Below are 19,738 nucleotides of genomic sequence, written 5' to 3' on the forward strand. Positions count from 1 at the left end.
TATGTCACTCATGCCATAGCCACACTCATGCATGTCTATGTGAGGAATGGGCTGCCCTTTCACCTTTGTTGTTCAGTAAGGCTTTTTTTGACAAATTAGAATGCAGAAATATATTTTCTGTAACTATATGATATGCTTTTTTGCCTTTTTTCCGGTTCAACATGTGTTTTAGAGTACTTCCCATTTGGACTTCCTAACTATCCTATTACACATTGAGACAAAGCATGCGATCTCAACCAAAAGTTCATGCGTCCCATTGGTTAGAGTAATTACATTTTTGTACTGTCAGTTTAGGGCAGAACAGGTTATGATTCTTTGATTGTGTTTTTTACGTTGATTCTAATACATGGAAATTTATTTTAAGGACAGACTCTTTGAATCTGCTATTGTCTATTTTTCGTGGTAAGTTCGTGTACCCCAAAAAAGCATTTCCTCAAAGGTCAGTGATGAAGTATTTGCCCTCAAGGTCAGGTCTTGTCTTGTCCAAGGTAGTAATAAAATTGACATTAACAGTGAATTACAGGACTCACAGGATGCATGTAGAGTAGTACAGAGAAGTGATTATTTAAGCGCCCAGGTCAGTAAATGTCATTTATCTGGTAAAAACCCCCTCAGAGTGTGTGTAGGTGATATTTGTGCCCTTAGTTTGTCGGAAAAAGTGAAAGTGTCCCATGCAACGATCATATGAATCCCATTTGAATCGACACGGTGTATTTTGGAATGCTACCTATCCTTGATGCCCTTCTCAGTCTCCCCCCTAAATCTTCCCCTCAGTCCTCACACACACACACACACACACACACACACACACACACACACACACACACACACACACACACCTCACATCCGCCCACCCTAAGACTTCCCAAGTTACATTTGCATGGAGGTGCAATGTTAAAGGCAGGGAGAAGGGGAGGTGTAGTTGATTCTTGATTTTAAGCCCCAGTGTGTGAGACCTCCAAACCCACTTTGAGCCATGGTCTTTTTTTCTTTTGTTTTGTTTTGATTTGATTTAGAACCACAGTCTCCTTATTCTATCCCCCACTTATGCCTTCCTCCTCCTCCTCCTCCTCCTCCTCCTCCTCCTCCTCCTTCTTCCTTTTCTCCGACAACCCAAACCCCTCCCCCTCCCCTTTGCGTACTGTACAGTATGTCTGCGTGCTCATCCGTCACTGTCTGTCTGCCCGTCTCCCTCTGTCTGTCTTCGTGTCTGCTGTCTTGCTGCTTGAGTCTGTTTTGTTCTGCCTCGTGGCTTGTCTCTCGTCCCTGTCTTTCCTGTCTTGTCTATCTGTCTGTCTCTAAATCAGCTCTTCCATTGAGTTCATCATTTTTTACTTCTACATCTGCACTACTTGGCTTATCTCTCTTTGACCTTCTTTGCATCCCAACAAACAATTTGACATTAAATAGATGTAGATACTTTTGTTTGCAGCGATTGTTGAAAAGCCGTTTAAAATAGTGACACATGGATGTTATAGACCTCTAGTAGTCCATATGTTGTCTGTATCTTTTTGGTGAATTCAAAATCTAAATACGTTTGTTTGAAACAAGTTAAAGTCTTAATATTTCATTTTTAATGTACCAGAAGAGAGTTTTCCCTCAGCACAAAGTGGTACCGGACTATCAGGCATGTAAAATGTTTGTTTCTCCTATGATTATATATGTTGGAATTCTGGCGTTTGACCGAACAGCAATATGGGCAATTCTCCACCTCATCTTGGCTTAGGCAGAACAAATCCAAATGTCGCTCACCTTAGATTTATATAGGCAAGAGAAATCCTGCATTTTATAAGACTTAGAAAATGTTGTGCTTATTTAGTGTTGAACCACCTCTTGCATGACACTCTTTGTCAAGTGCTTGCTGGGATGCCTCTCATGAACACAGTGTTTTTGCTAACTCATACTCTTTCACTTTCTAACTCTTGCATACTGTACACACGCACACTCATGCCTATACCAACGCAGGAAATATATACATCTATGTATATACACATACACACACATGCAAGTACACAATACCTTTCACGCCCTTCCTCTGCGTCTCCGACTCATTATCAACCTCCTTTCACTCAACTCCTATCCATGAGTTTTGAGGTCCTCCCAGTCTCCCTCTCTTAGCTGTCATTCTGCCCTTATTCATCTACCTTTCTCTTTCCCTTTCCCTCAGTCTTTCTTTCTTGTTCTCTGGATTTCTACTCCCTGGTAATCCAGTTCTGTTTCTTGACTCCAACACTTTGTGATAGTAGCCTCTCTAGCTACAACTACTAGTTTTTTTCTATGTATTTCTAGGCACACACCTTGTTCCTCAATACTTATTTTGTGTTATTTGGGAGTGCGATGTGACAATGTGCCACCATCACATTTTGTCACATTTGCTGGAGAAAAACAAAGTTTACACAGCATTGAAGTGGGTGACCCCCCCTTCACCCTTCTCCAAACCTTCCCCTTTCCTTTTCTTCCTCTGTCACTCTTTGCTCCTCTGTTCCCTTTCTTCCTCTCCTCTCCTCAGATGCTTTATCCTCTATCTTGTATTTCTTCTTTCCTCTCCAATCGTCTTTTGTCTGGGCATGCTAGCGACCCTTCAGTTATATTCCTCAATGCATTTTATCTCAATTTTTATATCTGATTTTGTTATCATTTACTCCTAATTTATCTCGGTCTATTTATGCATGCTGTCTGTGAAACTGATAGCTGCATCTATCAATGGAACCGTGTCAGATCTTAATAAGGCTTTGTCCAGTGGATCTACCCTAAACCACAAAAATCTGATTAAAGTTTCTCATCTTTAAGACATCTAGGTAGAAGAGACAGGTCAAGTGTAAACTTGTGCTAGAATGTGTTTAGAGATCTTGTAGAGATGGTCAATAGCCCAGTAACCCTATACTTCCTGTGCTGTGGGAGAAGCCTGTAATGGCCTACTTCCTGTTTGGCATGTGTGCCTGAGAGGACAGGAAGTTCCAGGTTGCCATGGTGGCTTTATGTGATAGCATTATCACATGGCCTTTACTACACACCTTCATACTTCGTGATCAGGTTATGCCGTAGTTGTATATATGTCAGCAGTTCAGTTCCAAAGATGAGAAACTCGTAATAGATTTTTGTGTCTTTAATTGTGCTGTGATGGGTCAAATTTTGGTCAATGGAACCTTGTTGCTATGAATCGTTGCTTTATTGTTAATCTACTTTGTTGTTGAAGCAGTTCTGTTAGTTTATTTCCTTCTCTTTATTTGTATATTGTTTTTATGTTTTGAAAAGTCTACTTCTTTTATTTTGTGTTTCAGTTCACATGTACAGTATCATGTTGAACCTTCTGTGTTAAGTATTTCCTTGAGAAGGGTCCATTTTCATCGGCCTCTCTTGTTACTTCTCTCTTTTTTTTTTAAATCCCTTTCCCTGTTTTGTCATCTTCTCCCCTTCCTCATGCCTTCCCCCAGTCCGGCGGGTGCCTCCTCGCTTCTCCATTCCACCAACGAGTCAGGAAATTATGCCCGGTGGCAGTGTGAACATAACGTGTGTGGCGGTGGGGTCGCCCATGCCTTACGTCAAGTGGATGCTGAACTCAGAGGATTTGACACCGGAGGATGAGATGCCAGTGGGCAGGAATGTTCTTGAACTGAGCAGCGTCCGTGAGTCAGCAAACTACACCTGCGTGGCCATGAGCAGCCTTGGCATCATTGAAGCTGTGGCGCAGATCACTGTCAAATGTAAGAGATAACTGTGCTTGTGAAGAGGTGTACTCATGAAGAAGAGTAACTTCAGTTAAGTCTGAAATGATGTACAGAAAACTGTGGTGACAATGTGTGTTGTATAATGTCCATTGTGAAGGTATTCCCAAGTTTTCCTTTTTTGCTACAAAGTTCTTCAATTAGTCACTGTCATGAGATCCTCTTTCCTTCCTGTTTTGTCACCATAACAGCTCTCCCCAAGCCTCCAGGTACTCCTGTGGTTACTGAAACTACTGCCACAAGTGTGACCATCACCTGGGACTCGGGCAACCCAGACCCAGTGACTTACTATATCATCCAGTATAGGGCCAAGTCCCCAGACAGCAAGTATGAGACGGTGGACGACATCACCACCACACGTTACAGCATTGGTGGCCTCTACCCCAACACGGAGTATGAAATCCGTGTCTCAGCCGTCAACACAATTGGCCAGGGTCCTCCCAGTGAGCCAGTAGAAACCCGGACTGGTGAACAGGCCCCTGCCAGTCCACCACGAAACATCCAGGCCCAGATCATATCCCAAAACACTATGATGGTGCGCTGGGAAGAGCCCGAGGAGCCCAATGGTCAGATCAAGGGATACCGCGTTTATTACACCATGGATGACAACCAACCCATGAGCCTCTGGCAGATCCATAATGTCCAGGACAGCATCATCACCACTATCCAGAGCCTGGTTCCTCAAGAGACATACACAATCAAAGTCCTAGCATTCACCTCTGTAGGAGACGGACCCTTCTCAGAGCCCATCCATGTCAAAGTACTGCAAGGAGGTAAGGATAAAAAACTGATTTTCTGCTGGAAAGTGTGCATACAATAGACACCTGTGTAATGTTTAAACCAAGTTGTTAGGTTCATTTAAATTAAGTTATACAGAAACTGGTGAATGCTACATCTGTTAACCAGCCTTCTGCTTAAGGAGAATACTTTGACAACCAATGAAGAACATCTTCAGCTGTTTTTGTGCATCCACAGCACATTTTCTGGAACTTTAGACAGACTGTGCCTGCTGCCAAAGAAACAAGTTTTCTCTCCTGTTATGCAAGGTTCACCCACACATCTGCGGCCAAATGATGACAAAAGTCAGTTTGATCATGGCAGTATGAATAAAAAAACAGCCACATTTGAGAAAGAACCAAAATCTGGCAGCTCACCAGAATCGGTTTCAGGGCTGAGAAAAATCACTCCATCCATGCTAGGGCAAGGAGGCACCTCCAACTTCAGAGACCCCACACTAAATAGAGCACTTTGTACCAGCTTGCCACTGGGGCACAAACTTTTGTACTTTGTGATAATCTATTCCTTTCAATTTAATACCATTTAATCCTCTTCCATTTTATGCCAAATCTCATTATGCTCATCATGTTAGTGTATATATAGAAATATGCTCTTTTATTAAGAAATCACTGAACAGGAAAAATAACTTCATGGACACATTCTTAGGACCTTTTTCCAGTGCTATTTGTGCTGTACCCTTCCCTTGTATATAACATCAATTTCTAGTAGTAACATAACCTGCAATGATGCAACAATGTCTCTGCTATGTTCTTCAGTTCCAGGTCAACCATCCAAATTCCAGGTTGGTGCTGTGTCTGATACCAGCATTGAACTGACCTGGGAAGCTGCCTATGAGAAAGAAGGAATTATAAATTATGAACTTCGCTACATGGAAGGCAGTTTTGGCACCCAGGTAATTCATTTCAAATTGCTGTACCTTGTGCAGTGAGAGCTGTCCATCATCCCTTAATGATCCAACATTAAATTCCTGTGTAACTTTTTTTAAATCAAACTTGTCAATAACAATACTCTCCACCAATAGATGAAGAAAACATTTGGACCCACATCTTCATATGTTGTGGAAAATCTCCGCCCAAACACAGAGTACCACCTCTCCCTGGCAGCCATCTCGAACAAAGGCATTGGAGCCTTCACCAATGACATATCACAGAAGACCTTGCAAGCCAGTATGTAGTCCTTTATTCAGTCTTCTCTCCTGTTCTCTTTGTGGGTTGGCTTACAAAGAGTCCCCCCCCAGTAAAGCAGTTAAATGATTTTATGCCCATACAAAAGTGAATTCTAATGAGGTTATGTGCTTTTTCCTTTTACTGGAGCTTGTCAACTTTATTTTCTGTGATGCCAACTGCATCATCACCTTTGAACTATGACTGTGTTTTTCTTAGACATAATCAGAGTTCAAAGATTCTGTCTTGAGAAATGATGGACTACATAACAAACTGAATTAACTAACATGTTGTTGAATTCTTGCTAAACACAAGTGTTTTTTGCATTTGATCTTGACTTTGTTAACCCCAATGTGACAATATGACTGGTATATTTACATAATAAATGGTTTGTTTTGTGGAGAGTTAAGGTTAAAATTAGGCTACAAATGGCTAAATTCATTTTAGAATTACCTTTACTAACCTGACTTTGGTGCCAAATATGCATGAGTGTATGACACTTTTTTAAGCAAATCAAGTCTACGTGGACTGACAATTGTGGCAGTTTCTTTATTTCTCTTTCACTTTTGTTCATATTCACTCTTTCTTTCTACAGCAAGTGCACTTTCTTCAGTGTGACAGAGACACAAAACATGTCAGCTCTCCTCTAAGACCGCCAAGGCTCTCATATGAACTGTATTTGGATTGGGGATGGGGAATTTGGGGTTGAGTTTACCATCAAAGAAACAGTCACTAAAAGTACTCAAATGCCCACTGCCTGAATTTATTCCAGTATATCAGTTCTGCACTGATTATTTTATTTTACAGATGGCAGGAACACAACTGAATTATTTAAACCAGCCAGCTAAAAATAACAGGAGTGATATAATAACTTGCAGTAGTGCAAGCTGTAGAGAAAAGAATACACACAGCTTATCCAATCAAATATCCAATATTAGTAGCTACAGTTAAGGCCTGTTGGGATGACAGTGTATCTTTTGGATTTACACAGCTAACAAATATTAACAATGATGTTGTGTATTGACATGTATTACATTAATAGTATATGGATGGTAAAGAACCTTGAACATGTAACTAGATTTAGGCGATTAGGGGCTGATTTGAACTAGTCATTATGGATCCTGCTGATACAGAATATTGAAAGTCACAGACAAAGATGTATTTATACATTCATTGTCAGAGTGGCTACCTTACTTGTCAATTATCTGGCAGAGGACCTTTACTGGGACAAAAGAGAGCCATGGCGGTGGGAGTAGACTTCTTTTAACACATTTTCTGTTTCTACCAGTGCAACTTGTTGGATGTACCCCCACATCTGGGCTGGGGCTTTGGAACAACCACTTCACAGTTCTTTTTGGTATTGCTGGGCAGCAAAGCTTCACAGTGCAGAGTCCCTGAGGAGAGCGCCAGTTGCATGCAACATTCACTCCTGCCCATTGGGGGTGCTGTTTAGAACCTATCACTGCACCGTTGATCTTTGATCAGTCCAGGCATGACAATACTTTATGTTCATTCAGCCCCATTTCTGTCTTGGCGTCTCTCGAGTGTGCCCATCTCACCTGTCGATGTGTGTTTGTGATTACCTCACCTCTGTTCTTGCATTTGTTCTTGAACGGTAAACCGCAAGCTGATTGGATTCGATACACTCCTCTCTTCCTCTTACATCACCCTATTCCAGCTGTGTTTCTCTCTTTGCCACTTGTTCCCCTGTGCAATGGAACAAAAGCTCTCCTTGGAATGGCTTGACATCTCCTTGCTCACTTTGTGTCCTCTTCCTTTTAAGTTAAGTCTTTTGAAAAAAAGTTTTGAGTTAGATCTTGTATTTATTTATTATTTTCTATTACTTTCTGGGTTATACAAAAGAATATTGGTTTGACATCACTCCAAACAGTAGCTTGCTGCTATGTTCATTTTTCTGTGACCACAAACAACTACAGCGCAGCAGGCAGAGCAGACAGCACTGACATACCCTTGCCCGTTGAGCAAATACGGGGGAGAATAAGGCCAACTGATGGCTTTTCTCAAGTCTCTGCTCGAGACAAGGGGCTCTTCCTTTCAACTGCCTCATCCATACAATTACAGTGGATAGAAAGGACAACTGTTCGTTGATACAATGTGCCTGCCCACCACAGAAATTTGATACTACTGTCCTGGAAGTTAATTTCAATTTATGTTCAGTAGTAATCAACTTAATACATATAAGTTCTCATTTCCATGACATGATTATCAAATACTCTTTGGTAAGGTTAACAGCCATCTTTACCTTTTCTATCCATTCTACACTCTATGGTTTCTATGGAGTCCCTGCTCAAGCAAGTGTGAGATACATCCTTTGGTTTTTCACTGCCGAGGTCAGAAAATTCAAAGACTAAAGTCAGACAAAGCAAAATATTTTCCACAACACAATAAATAGCTTAATCATTTGGACCCTTTGAGGTAAGTGATTACAAGGTTTAGGGATTCAGTCTGCCGTAACCTTTCTCAAAGACCTCTACACAATAATTCAATTAACTGTTGTTTTTCTTGTTGGGGCTTTTTTTGCAGTGTTTTTCTTAAACAACAAGATCATTGGAAGCATAGAGTAAGCAGTCTTTTTTTACATGACACGGTTAAACATTAAACAGACATGTCTGCTGTTTGGCTTCTCATACAGGTCAGAAATAGTAGCATCTCTATGCATCCAAGTCAGTGAAGAGCCTAAATTACATGTCTTTACAATGCACTGTTACAGCCTTTTGGAAAAAAAACACCTGAAAGAAATCATATTGTATAAACAAGCATACATACAGTAGGCCACACATGAACACACAAGTGAACAGAAACACAATGGTCTCAAGTTTAAGGGCAATAAAGTGGCACAAGCCAGGCTCCAGAGTCCACAGTACGATCGCTATGGGTGATGCACTATTAAATGTGCCCCATATATACAGTACAGTAAAATAATCTCTAAGCTCAAAGATTAATGGCATGTTAAGGAAGGATCAGATAGAATAAAAGACAAAAAATGAAATACACTGCAGTAAAAAAAAAGCAATGACTGCATTCAACTTATATTAATATACATTTACAATAGTATAATAAATATTGTTCATTGACTTTTGCGATTGTTAGTGCCATGTTCTACTCACAGCCCCACAGAACCATTGCAACCTGGATTTGAACCCAGTACATGTCTGGCAGACTGAAACCCTTTTCCACTAAGTAAAATCAAGACAGGCAATATGATTTCCCTGTTTGCTTTATTGTCCGTTATCTGTGGTAAAAAAATGTTCGCAGATTGTTGAAGTTTGTGCTCAGTCGGAGCAGCATTACCAGGGGCTATTGTCATGGGGACTACTCTGTCAAGAACTCGTGAAGAGCCACTGCAAAAAAATTCTCATGGATCTCAGTCCTTATTTGCTCCATCGTGAGTGATGCCAAATTACTCCTCAAATCAAAGAGCACCACAATCGTTTCATTGGCTTTTCTTGGTCAATATTACAGCAGGCTCAAATAAATTCACAAGATGTTACTGACACCAGTAGCCCTCATTTAGAAGCAAGGCCTCTTGGGGTATGCTGCTATAGTCAGATCACATTGAGAGGCCATTTTTGTGAGACCTTTCAGACGTGGGCGGAGTGGGTCCACAACTTGAGAGCTGGGAGGGCTCCCAGTATTCTTCTAGCTGTTACCCAGTTGCAAGGCATGCTAACAGGACCTACGATGGACCCTGGGAATGGGTGTTAGAGCATTGCAGGGCCCCAGAGTGGCAGATAAGAATCCCATTTCATAGCGTCATAATTCATTTCATGCTTTGCGATTAACTATGAGCCAGGCCCCTGGATTGTCAGGCTTTGTTACACATTTAGATTATACCTAGAACCTGCCAGTAGCCAGTCAAGTGCTATCTCTCAAATTAAAGTGGCAGATTCTAAATCCTCTGTATTTATCCAAACAAGCAGTTTAGCCCCCCACTTACTGTAATTGCACGAGGTTTTTAGATATATTGGAATATTTGTGTGAGCCACAGCACAGCCATTTGGCATCGGGTGGATTAATTCCATAATGATCTACAAATATGAACATCCTGTCATTCAAGGATTCTAATGAAAATACAATTCAAATGCAGACATGTGCTTATACTCTGATAGCAAAAGCATTGGCAATCTGTGTCATTTTAAGAGTTGACAACAGACATTGAATAATGTCCTGTGTAGCTAAACTGTTAGCAATGTGTGTAATTTATATCCACTGAGGATGCTGCACTAAATGCACTTTTATTCATTTATTCATAATAATTAGGTATGCCACCAGCACTTGACATTATAGACTTTACACCCAGAGCTCTACGAGACTAAAAAGTCAAAGAGAAGGATATGAATGCAGACATGACTAATTATTTGTCAAATAGCAGTTAGGAAACTCTTTCAGGGAAGCTTCAAAAGAGCCTCAAGTGAAGCATTAGCTGAGCTTCTTCTTTTGTGCTTGTATAGTTCTTCTATCCATAATCCTACCACTGGCCTTCATGGGATATGCACTTTATAAAAGCTGCGCCCCAGCCAGTCTTAAACCGTTATCAGGCATGAGGATGCCTGTGCACTGTGATAGCCTGGCCCCTGTCAGATTCACAGCCTTTTCCGCACCACAAAGATTGAAAACTGAGCAATCATTCTTGACGTGGAGAGTTTTCAAATACAATATGAGCAGAGGAAAGAAGCTGAAAGGCTCTAAATCCAGTAAGACCGTAAGTAAATAAGCCCATTGGACACAGAGAAGGGTTTGGGAACTGTGGCTGAGGTCCTGCACTATTTGTTGTGTGCTGGAACATTCAGTTCGTTTTTTTTTTTTGTTGTTTTTTTTTAAAGCTGTTCTACCCAAAGTGACAGAACACTATCATTAAACTTTTATGAATTCAGAAATGCAAGCTTTCCATCTTGCTTCCTCTATTCTTGTGTCTTGTCATTCTCAAAATGGCAGTAAGCTTGACAAAGATACATAGGCACAGGGCTATGAAATGGGATTTATTTGAACACATTTTTAACTGGAATGGTTGTCTATGTACATGGCCAAGTGAAGAAGAACAGAATATCTTGGGAGCGAGTCCCCCCCCCCTATGTCTTCCCCTCTCACAGTCTTGTGGATCCTCCTGCCCAAAGATACATGAGTATTAAACAGCCCTGGCTACAGCACAGAGCCAACTCTCTCCCTCCCAATAACCCCAAAATGGGTCCAAAACTAACTCTCAATGAGTCAAAATTAAAGGTGTTATTTACTGATTCGAAAATGGGGATTGATGTCAACATTTCTGGCATGCTTTTTGAGAGGGAAAGTGTTGCAGTTCACTGACTATAGAGTAAGCACGCTCTGTAGTCAGGTGCTGACGGTAAGAAAGTCTTAACAATTTAGTATTTGTGGGAGTCAGGTACGTATAATGCAAACAATGCTTGTGATTTCTTTTTCTTTGTTGTTTTTTTAGAAGTTAAATGTTCTCATTTTTTGTTTATGCTGAGTATCTTGTTTTTCCACTTTTTGTCATGAGTTGTCATTTTAAACCTTAACTGTTGTGGTTCTTTTTTTTTGAGTCACCTGGGTTACAGAGAAATTCATTTCCCAGTACCCTCCTTCAGTTCATAATTTATTTCTTCAGTCTTTGTTTTGGAATGAGAACATGCTGCTTGTTTCCATGGGTTTCATTTGAGTTATTTTCCTGAGTTGCTGTGTGTGGAATGCCTTTTTCTTCTGGTGGTATTTCATTTTATTTTTTATTATTGTGCATTTTTTTCCTTACATAACAGACAAAAATGTAATAATGAACTGGGTTTGTCACACCAAGATGGAGGGAATATATTCTCACACAAAACCAGGGGGATAGAGGAAACCTTGGATAAAAAATAATTTCATACATGTCTTTTTATCCATATAATACCAAACTGGATGAGAAGTGAAACATTTTATCGCGCTCTGCACAGAGCACACTCTCTGGACAAGCACAAGCTGTGTAAGAGCTTGGCACAGATTAGAAGCGAGAGGCATTGAATTTGATTTAGAAAGTTCACAGATGTGTAGGTTTTAATATGTTTTGGAAGAATACTTCAGACACAAATAAAAGCCACCGTGTTGGAAAGCTTTTATACTGTTACAAATTTAAAAAGAGACTACCTCTCTGCTAGCTTACACATAGGAAAGAAATAGCTTGTTTTATCTTATGATAATTTGGCTGAAATTTCTGGTACAAAAATTACAAATGCTTTTTAATGGATTGTTTAATCATGCTTATTCAAGGTGAAATTTACATGACAATGGCTGCCAGAAGTCATAATCAATTGGACTAACAATGCACATTAACACTAAACATATTTATCTTATTTTCATTCTGGCTTTATGGACTGTCCATGACATTAATCCGCATGTGGATGGTTGAGTGGCTTAGTGGTTGCAAAATTGCAGAGACCCTGAGGGGGAAAGTTATTTATTTTTTTAGTGCTCACGACTTACCTGGTTGCTAGTTTTCAGTTGTTAAGGACTTAAGTGTCAGCTTTGTGCCCAAATATAAAACGCACAATGGATGTGTTCATCCTTGCCCATCTGGCACTGCACTGTGAAACATTCAGAATCTTGAGTACAGGCTTTAACAAGGATGACATAAGCCAGAAAGTGTCCCACCTCCTGTATTGTAATACATTGCAGGACAAACAAATGGGTTCTGTTGTAAGAAGGGCTGGAGATCATGATAGTGTTGCAATAGGATGTCTCATTTTTGTGGTAAATCCAACTAATTGTTCATGAAAAAGTTAGACTCTGCTAGGTCTATTTCTTCAGTAGCAGTAATACAAAAATGCTCGAGCATTAATTCAACACGGTGAAGCTTTTCTCTTAATGCCGAAAAACATGACAGAACCAAATATGTCTGCGTGTCCAGTGCTTGTCCCCAGGTATCTCACTAGGATAGCCATCTTGATTCATTATTACACAAGCTTGTACCATTGTTCATTTATGCCTCTTATGTTGACATTTGCTTGATGATTGTATTTTTATTTTAAACATATTTTGCCTCCGTTTTTGTTTTGCAACTTTTGGTTTGAATTACTCTTATTGTTTGTTTTTTTTATCCATTTTATCATTTTCTTTATCTCCCCCATCTTTTTATTTTTTTGTTTTTTACCCCTACCTTCCCCCCCTTCCCCGTCCTCCTCGTCCTCGCCCCTTCCTTCCTGTCCTTTCCACCTCACCAGAGCCCTCCGCCCCCCCTCAAGACATTAAGTGCAGCAGCACCAGCTCCACCACCCTGCTGGTAAGTTGGCGCCCCCCGCCTTTGAAGAGTCAGAACGGTGTCCTGGCGGGCTATAGGGTGCGCTACCAGGTGGTGGGCCCATCAGAAGGCGGCAGTGACGACGGGGAGCCCATGGAGGAGCCTACAGTCCCTGCCACTGAAGAGCAGGTGCTGCTGCAGCGATTGGAGAAATGGACCCAGTACCGCATCAGTGTGTCCGCATCCACTGTGATCGGACCAGGCCCTGAAAGCGAGCCCCTGATCTGCCGCACAGACGAAGACGGTACTTGAATCTCTAATCTGTAGAGGCTAAAATCAATGTAGAAATGAAGGTATTGTTTGTTAGTTAGATGGTGAGTGTGCCCTTGGCTGTTTACTTCTGTGTGTGTGTGTGTGTGTGTGTGTGTGTGTGTGTGTGTGTGAGAATCATTGCATACATGCAGGTGGAGTATGTGTCCATCTTACAAGCGTCCATTAGAAATTGTTATCAATTCTAGACCTCAGTCAGATGTCAAAATACTTTTCCAAATACAATAGATTTAGTATTGGTAGAATTGTTTTCAGAAGCATAACAGCATTGTTGTCCATAAGTAACAGGACTACATACAGCTGTGTAAACCAGAGGAAAAGACTTAGAAGAGATAGCACACTTGGGAAATCAAGTGTATTGCCATTAAAACATAACTGACTAAATGTAATTCATAATAGCTGCCACATCCCGTACCTTGCCTCTATTGGTAGGCTTTTAACAGTATCCCATTGCTCAGCTGAGAGTCATAAGCATTTATGAGTGCTGTACACGGCAAGGCCGTATCGTTCTGTGCATTTACGGTGGCAACAGTAGGTTGGAGGTTAATGCAGCAGGTCTGTGTCCAATAAGGTTGCAACTCAAATCTCCTTTCTTAAAAATGTAGTTGAGGATGAAGACAATGTTAACAGATTGATAAACAAATACATACTGTAAGCCAATGAACATATTTTTGGTTCTCTGCACAGCTGGCCATTTCATACACTTTCCTGTACACCAGGCACAAAACATATAGATTGTGCAAAGAAAAGCCAGAAAAGCCAAGATGCTTGCAAAAACATCTCAACATTAAAAGAGAAAGTGATGCAGCTAAGTTGCATAGCAGAAAATAAATGACAAAGGAGAAAACCAGTTGAACAATAAAATATGTAAACTGACAAGTAAAGATGTGGGCCAAGTCACAGCACATCTGAATCATTGACGGATGGCTGACATTGACTTCTATTCTCCACTATCCATTTCACAACCATTACCACAGCGTTTTAAGCATTTTTCTGACACTGATATACAACGAGTGTAGAGAAACAGTAGAGACAAGCTTAAATTCAACATTCCTGTTTTAAAAGACACCAGTATCAGGATTTGCAGGGCAAACAGCGCACTGACGATAGCTATAACAGATTTTCTGGTGTCATTACAATAATAACGTGTTAAAGAGAAGTGCCAGGTAAAAAAAACAACAACAAAAAAAAAACAGTCGGGGCTAAAAGGTAAAAAAATATTTTGGTAATAAACAAGAGTGGTGCATGATCCTGGGGAAGATGGGGAGGAAATGGGGTTGTGATTTAGGGGGGAAGAAGGGGACTTGAAGTGTTTGTGGATGAGCAAATGGAAGCAGTGTGAGTGCAAAAGTTCTATTAATGGCACATCCATCTCAGAAAGGGCCAGGCCATGGCACACCGAAAGGCCTAGAATCAAGGCCTTCCATAAAGGCCTGTCATTATGACTGAGAGCTTTCTGCTGATGGCAGACAGACACAGCAGACACATATTGAAAAGGTGGAGGAGACAGGAGAAAGTTGTGTGTGTGTGTGTGTGTGTGTGTGTGTGTGTGTGTGTGTGTGTGTGTTGGGGGATATGCTACTGCAGGAAGACTGATGTGGACTGGCAGTGTGTGTTGTTTTTATTATTATTAGTTATCATTCTTGCTAGTTGTTGGTATGTTCAATAGATACTGTGTGTGCATGTGTGTCAGGGGTTTATTAATGCCATGACACAGTTTTATGTGTATCTTTCATCCTGCATTGCCCTTATTAATAGTGTGAAGGATGTGGAGCAATTTCGCTGAGACACAGTATTGTTTGTTTATTGCACTCGTTGAATCAGGACATCTACTTTTCACTTTCCCACTAATATCTGAAAATAGTGAATCAAAACCAGCAATTTTTGCCAGCAATAAATATAACAAAATTATTCTGATTTGGCTTTTTGTTTTGTGACCTACAGTTCCTGGGGCTCCTCCCAGGCGAGTGGAGGTGGAGGTCCTAAACTCCACAGCACTAAAGGTGATGTGGCGCTCCCTGATGCCGGGCAAGCAGCACGGTCAGATCCGTGGCTACCAGGTCCACTATGTACGTGTGGAAAACGGCGAGTCAAGGGGCCTGCCCCTCATCAAAGACGTCATGCTGGCCGATGCCCAGGTATGATCATCTCTCAGTTTCCTTAGTACAAGTCAGTTATGTCAAACTATTTTAAATTCCACTTCAAAGCATGCTTATACCATGCATCAATGCAGCTTTTGCTCACATTAAATTGCAAATATGCCCAGGTCTGCCTTTGAATATATTTGTCAATCGTGATACAAAGAAACGTTACCAATTAAGCAGATTAAAACACCACAGTTAAACTGACGCAATGATTAAAACCTCAGTGGACATTTCAAAGAAACTTTGCCCAACTTTTTTTCTCACACAGACTGCAAATTGTGTACTTCATCCTCACTGTTGTGGCTTTGCAAATATTGCTGGAGTATGAGAAGCGATATGGGTGCTGTTCCCTCTTGGATTTCATTTCATATTGCTGTAATATTATTTTCCCCTCAGCCCACAACAAGAACTGTAATCACAGCTTCACTCCTCTTGTCCTCCCTCTTCTGCCTCCATGGCTTTTATTAAGAATGTCTAGACCCCTGCTTTATGGCAACATATGCCATGAATTGTCTGTTTGTGTGCTTGTATCAAACACAAAGACTGCATGAAACATTTCACCAAAAATCAGCCTCCACTGACAGCTAGAATTGGAGCTCTGTGTAATGGACCTTTTTCGTGTTGGAGGAATCCTGCCAAAATGAGACAGTAGCAATCATCCAAATGGAAATTATAGCCCTTAAAGCAATAGGGTAAACAACACAGAAAAGAAAAGCTGTATGCAATTCTACATATTTTGGGAATGAATGAATGAATGAAAATCTATTTTTTCCATATTGGCCAAACGCCACCAGCATTACGTTGACATTTTCGGCATTTAGCTGACCACGACTCCAAGAGTAGCATCAGCTTAAATAACTTAAATTATAAGATCCAAGCAATGCATGCACCCAATAATCAACAAAGAATGCCTGGCAAAAATATCTTGATGCGCCAGATGGTTTGTTACACAGAACCATCTGAGAAGCCATCATTGGAAACTTAAAAAAAAATACCTGGCAGTGATTAGATCATCTGTCTATCACATCCGCCATTGTTTTAAATGAACAGTCGTGGCCGTCACACACACACACACACACACCTAAACATAAACATGCATGCTGCTGCCAGTAGCTCTCACCGCATGCTGATTGATTCGGTAAGCTGGTAGTTCAGACTCAAACGCATTACTTGAAGCCTGACAAGATTGATTTTCGCGTGATATGTGATCCCACAATTCTCGCGTGATCTCGTGATATCATGAGAATCCAGCTGCAGTGCAAGGTAATATATGTGTTAGTATATTTAAAAGTGAGCTCATCAATAAAGCTGTATCTTAACGTCAATACTGGCTGTATATATCAATGGTTTACAGTAACACTGAGGTAGCTTATTATTGGCTGCACAGTTACATGGTTCAACATCTCCAGGCAGACCTATACAACTCTCCTCATGACATAGTTTCAAACAGCTTCTCTCTCTCCTGACCCCACAAAACCAGTGAACTATTTCTGATACCAACCCTCTGCTCCCAGACCTCTAATTCCCCCGTCTCTCACAATCCTATTTTTTCCCTTTCTTTTCTCTCTCTTTCTTTAAAAAAATATTGCTCTCTCTCCTGTGCTCTCCTCTTTGGCGGGGGGGGGGGTTAGTGGGAAACGGACGATACAGCTGAATACGTGAGTATGAAGTTTCGCCTGAGTGCTTTGTGTAGCTGAAAGGGTATAAACAGTGGGTATTGCATCAACCTGGTTGGATTCACGGTTTTCACAACCCTCTTCAATCTTTATTTAATACGTATGGATAACAAAGTGGCTCAGAGGTTTCACCTTAGCTCTCTGGCCAGCCAACCTACACACTATCTCTATATGCCGCTAAGGAAAAAAGGACAAACTTTAATTGCCAGCTAGCTTCTACAAAATGATGGCTGATGCAACATCCACTGCCCACTGTGTCTGGAATGCTAATGCTACTTGTGTCATGCTGTGTGTGTGTGGATACAGTATGTTTTGTCTTGTGCTCTGGTGGTGTGTATTTTTTCTTTTTTTGTGTGCGTGTTTAAACCATATTATTTAATTTTCTGTGTGGTGCCTTAGAATTACTGTGCTGCCCTGAGTTCACACATTTTTTTGTATCTCTTTTATTGAAAAGAATGTAGTTTACATAACTTCCATGTATGACCCTTGACACCTACAAACAAAATCCTCATCACACTCTTGATTATCGTTCAGAACTGCAGATTTTTTTTAAAACACCATTATTTTGAACCAGATTTGAAACCCTAGTCCATCTGCATTACGTTAACAGCATCTGAAGTACAAGACAGTACTTATTGCTCATTTACCTTTATTGACCTCTCCCATCCCTCTGCCAACCAGACTGTTAAAAACCTCATTCTGCATTCGTTCAAACCTGCTCCCTTGAAAGATTCATTAGAATTGATCGGAAGCCTCTCTTTGAAGAGGACTCAAGGAAACTTAATAGCTGAGGTTAAAAACTGCCCGTGGATGGGCAGGATGTATTCATCATGCATTTATCACAAAGTTAAGTTGCTGATTGGAACGAGGGGGGTTACTTTCCACTTACATACCTAATCTCCCTCCTCCACCTTGGCTACTCTGAGGATTTACTTAATGGAATGGTCTCCCATTACATGGGGGCAACATTACATTTAATGCATGCCTTGTGAAAATAAATAGAGCATCAGGAAACACTTCACATAGATTAACATTCTACATAAGGCAGTTTAAACTGTATGAAGGGAGGTCAAATTCTGACATTTTCCTGTTCCTGTCTCTTCCCTGTGTCCCATAGGAAATGGTCATTGGAGGACTCAAGCCAGACACCACTTACTCCATTACTGTGGCAGCATACACCACCAAGGGGGATGGAGCCCGGAGCAAACCCAAACTGGTGGTGACCAAAGGGGCAGGTCAGTACATCATTTATGTGTTTGTTTGTTTGTTTGTTTACAGAACCTTTGTTCAGGCAGCAATAAAAGTAGCGTATTATTTTTCAGCCGGAGGCTGAAGGGTACCTTGCTCAGGGGTTCCTCATCTTTCATTTTTTCAACAACTGAATTTTGATCTTTTTTTCTAAATAAATTAATCTGAGGTATATCTGGATTCAAGAACAGTTCAGTCAGTTAAGTTGATGTTTGATTCTACCAGGGCAGCATTTATCATTTGAATCATGTTCAGAAGACTATCCACAGATTTTTAGAGATCAAGGAGATGGTATGAGGTACGTGGTAGATTTTTCAGACAGATTATGACAGCTTGAAAACCCCTGTTGGGCTGTTGATTTGAGCTTTAAGGATAAAATGCTGGAGGCTATTGCCTGCACAGTACAAAGCCTTGTCTTCTTCAGTTTTTTTCCCTTGTTACCACCGGTAGGCACACCAGTTTAACTGGACCGCTTGAGCCTGTATGGAAGCTTGTAGCTTAGTTGCCATGAACATGATCTAAACCTGTGAGACTGGCTGTGAAAGTGTGAAAGCCTGCCTTGAGAGAATTTAAGGCATCAAGCCAAGATAGGAGTGTCCTTTTGTAAGAGCATCTGTGCCAGTCGGCTTTGGGAGGCTTCAGAGAGCCAATATGTACACAACTGCATACATACTTGTATACACACACACGCCTGCATACTTACCTAGTCACTCACACATACTCATGAGCAATTGCTGTCCCCACTACTGATCCCACACATACAGTATAAGCCGACCTATACTGTGGCACACTCATGAAACAAAGCACAACAATAGACCCACAACCCAACACACACACAAACATAGGCAAATTTCCCAGATCCTGACAGGTGTGTGTGTTACAGGTGTCAGGGAGTGCGACGCTGTCAAAGGGGCTTGAGTGAGTGCTGTCACTCTTCATCCTCCTGTCAGTGCCGGCTGACTGATATGCCAGTCTAGCGTACTCTGTCTGGCCCTCAGAGGGAAAGCCTCTCCTTTTTATTATTGAAGTGTAAAGAAATGGTTTATGCCAGGGGGCCAAGATAAATGGAAAAAGGGGAAGGGTGAGAGGTGGGGAGAATACAAGCCTCAGCACCCTTTTTTGGAGGTGAAGAGGTTGTCCTTCTTGTTCTGAGGGATGTTAGGATGGCCTAGTGAATAGCAGGGTTCCCATTGGTTTGGGAATTCTGAAATACCATGGATTTTCCTGAGGTCTGTATCAGGCAGGGAACAAAAGGGATTTTTTTGTGTGTTCTCTTTAAAAATGGCTTACTTTTCAGAAATATGGCCGCATCCTTTTATAATGTCTGAGTTTTTTTCCCCTCTAGAACAACCTCAACCTCAGTGGACAGCTTCAGAGCATCTCTGAGCTGACAAACAGCAGGAACATATAATTACAAAAAACAGTC

At 41.0% G+C, this 19,738-nt stretch overlaps 1 protein-coding gene across 21 annotated transcripts in view; it reads left to right on the forward strand.

Annotated features, from left to right (window-relative positions):
• Positions 1–19,738, forward strand: part of ptprsa (protein tyrosine phosphatase receptor type Sa) — a 248,176-nt gene that overhangs the window by 180,123 nt on the left and 48,315 nt on the right. For 10 of the 21 annotated variants that reach the window (XM_036007429.1, XM_036007432.1, XM_036007431.1 and 7 more), the window contains 8 exons: positions 3,435–3,704; positions 3,917–4,498; positions 5,279–5,415; positions 5,545–5,689; positions 12,898–13,218; positions 15,189–15,382; positions 17,020–17,046; positions 18,182–18,299. In XM_036007429.1, coding sequence (XP_035863322.1) covers positions 3,435–3,704; positions 3,917–4,498; positions 5,279–5,415; positions 5,545–5,689; positions 12,898–13,218; positions 15,189–15,382; positions 17,020–17,046; positions 18,182–18,299 — 1,794 coding nt within the window. The remainder of the gene's footprint in view (positions 1–3,434; positions 3,705–3,916; positions 4,499–5,278; positions 5,416–5,544; positions 5,690–12,897; positions 13,219–15,188; positions 15,383–17,019; positions 17,047–18,181; positions 18,300–19,738) is intronic. The other 11 variants (XM_036007440.1, XM_036007442.1, XM_036007441.1 and 8 more) reach the window with 2 other exon arrangements.

The sequence above is a fragment of the Sander lucioperca genome, chromosome 11 (assembly GCF_008315115.2).
Source record: "Sander lucioperca isolate FBNREF2018 chromosome 11, SLUC_FBN_1.2, whole genome shotgun sequence".
NCBI lineage: Eukaryota > Metazoa > Chordata > Actinopteri > Perciformes > Percidae > Sander > Sander lucioperca.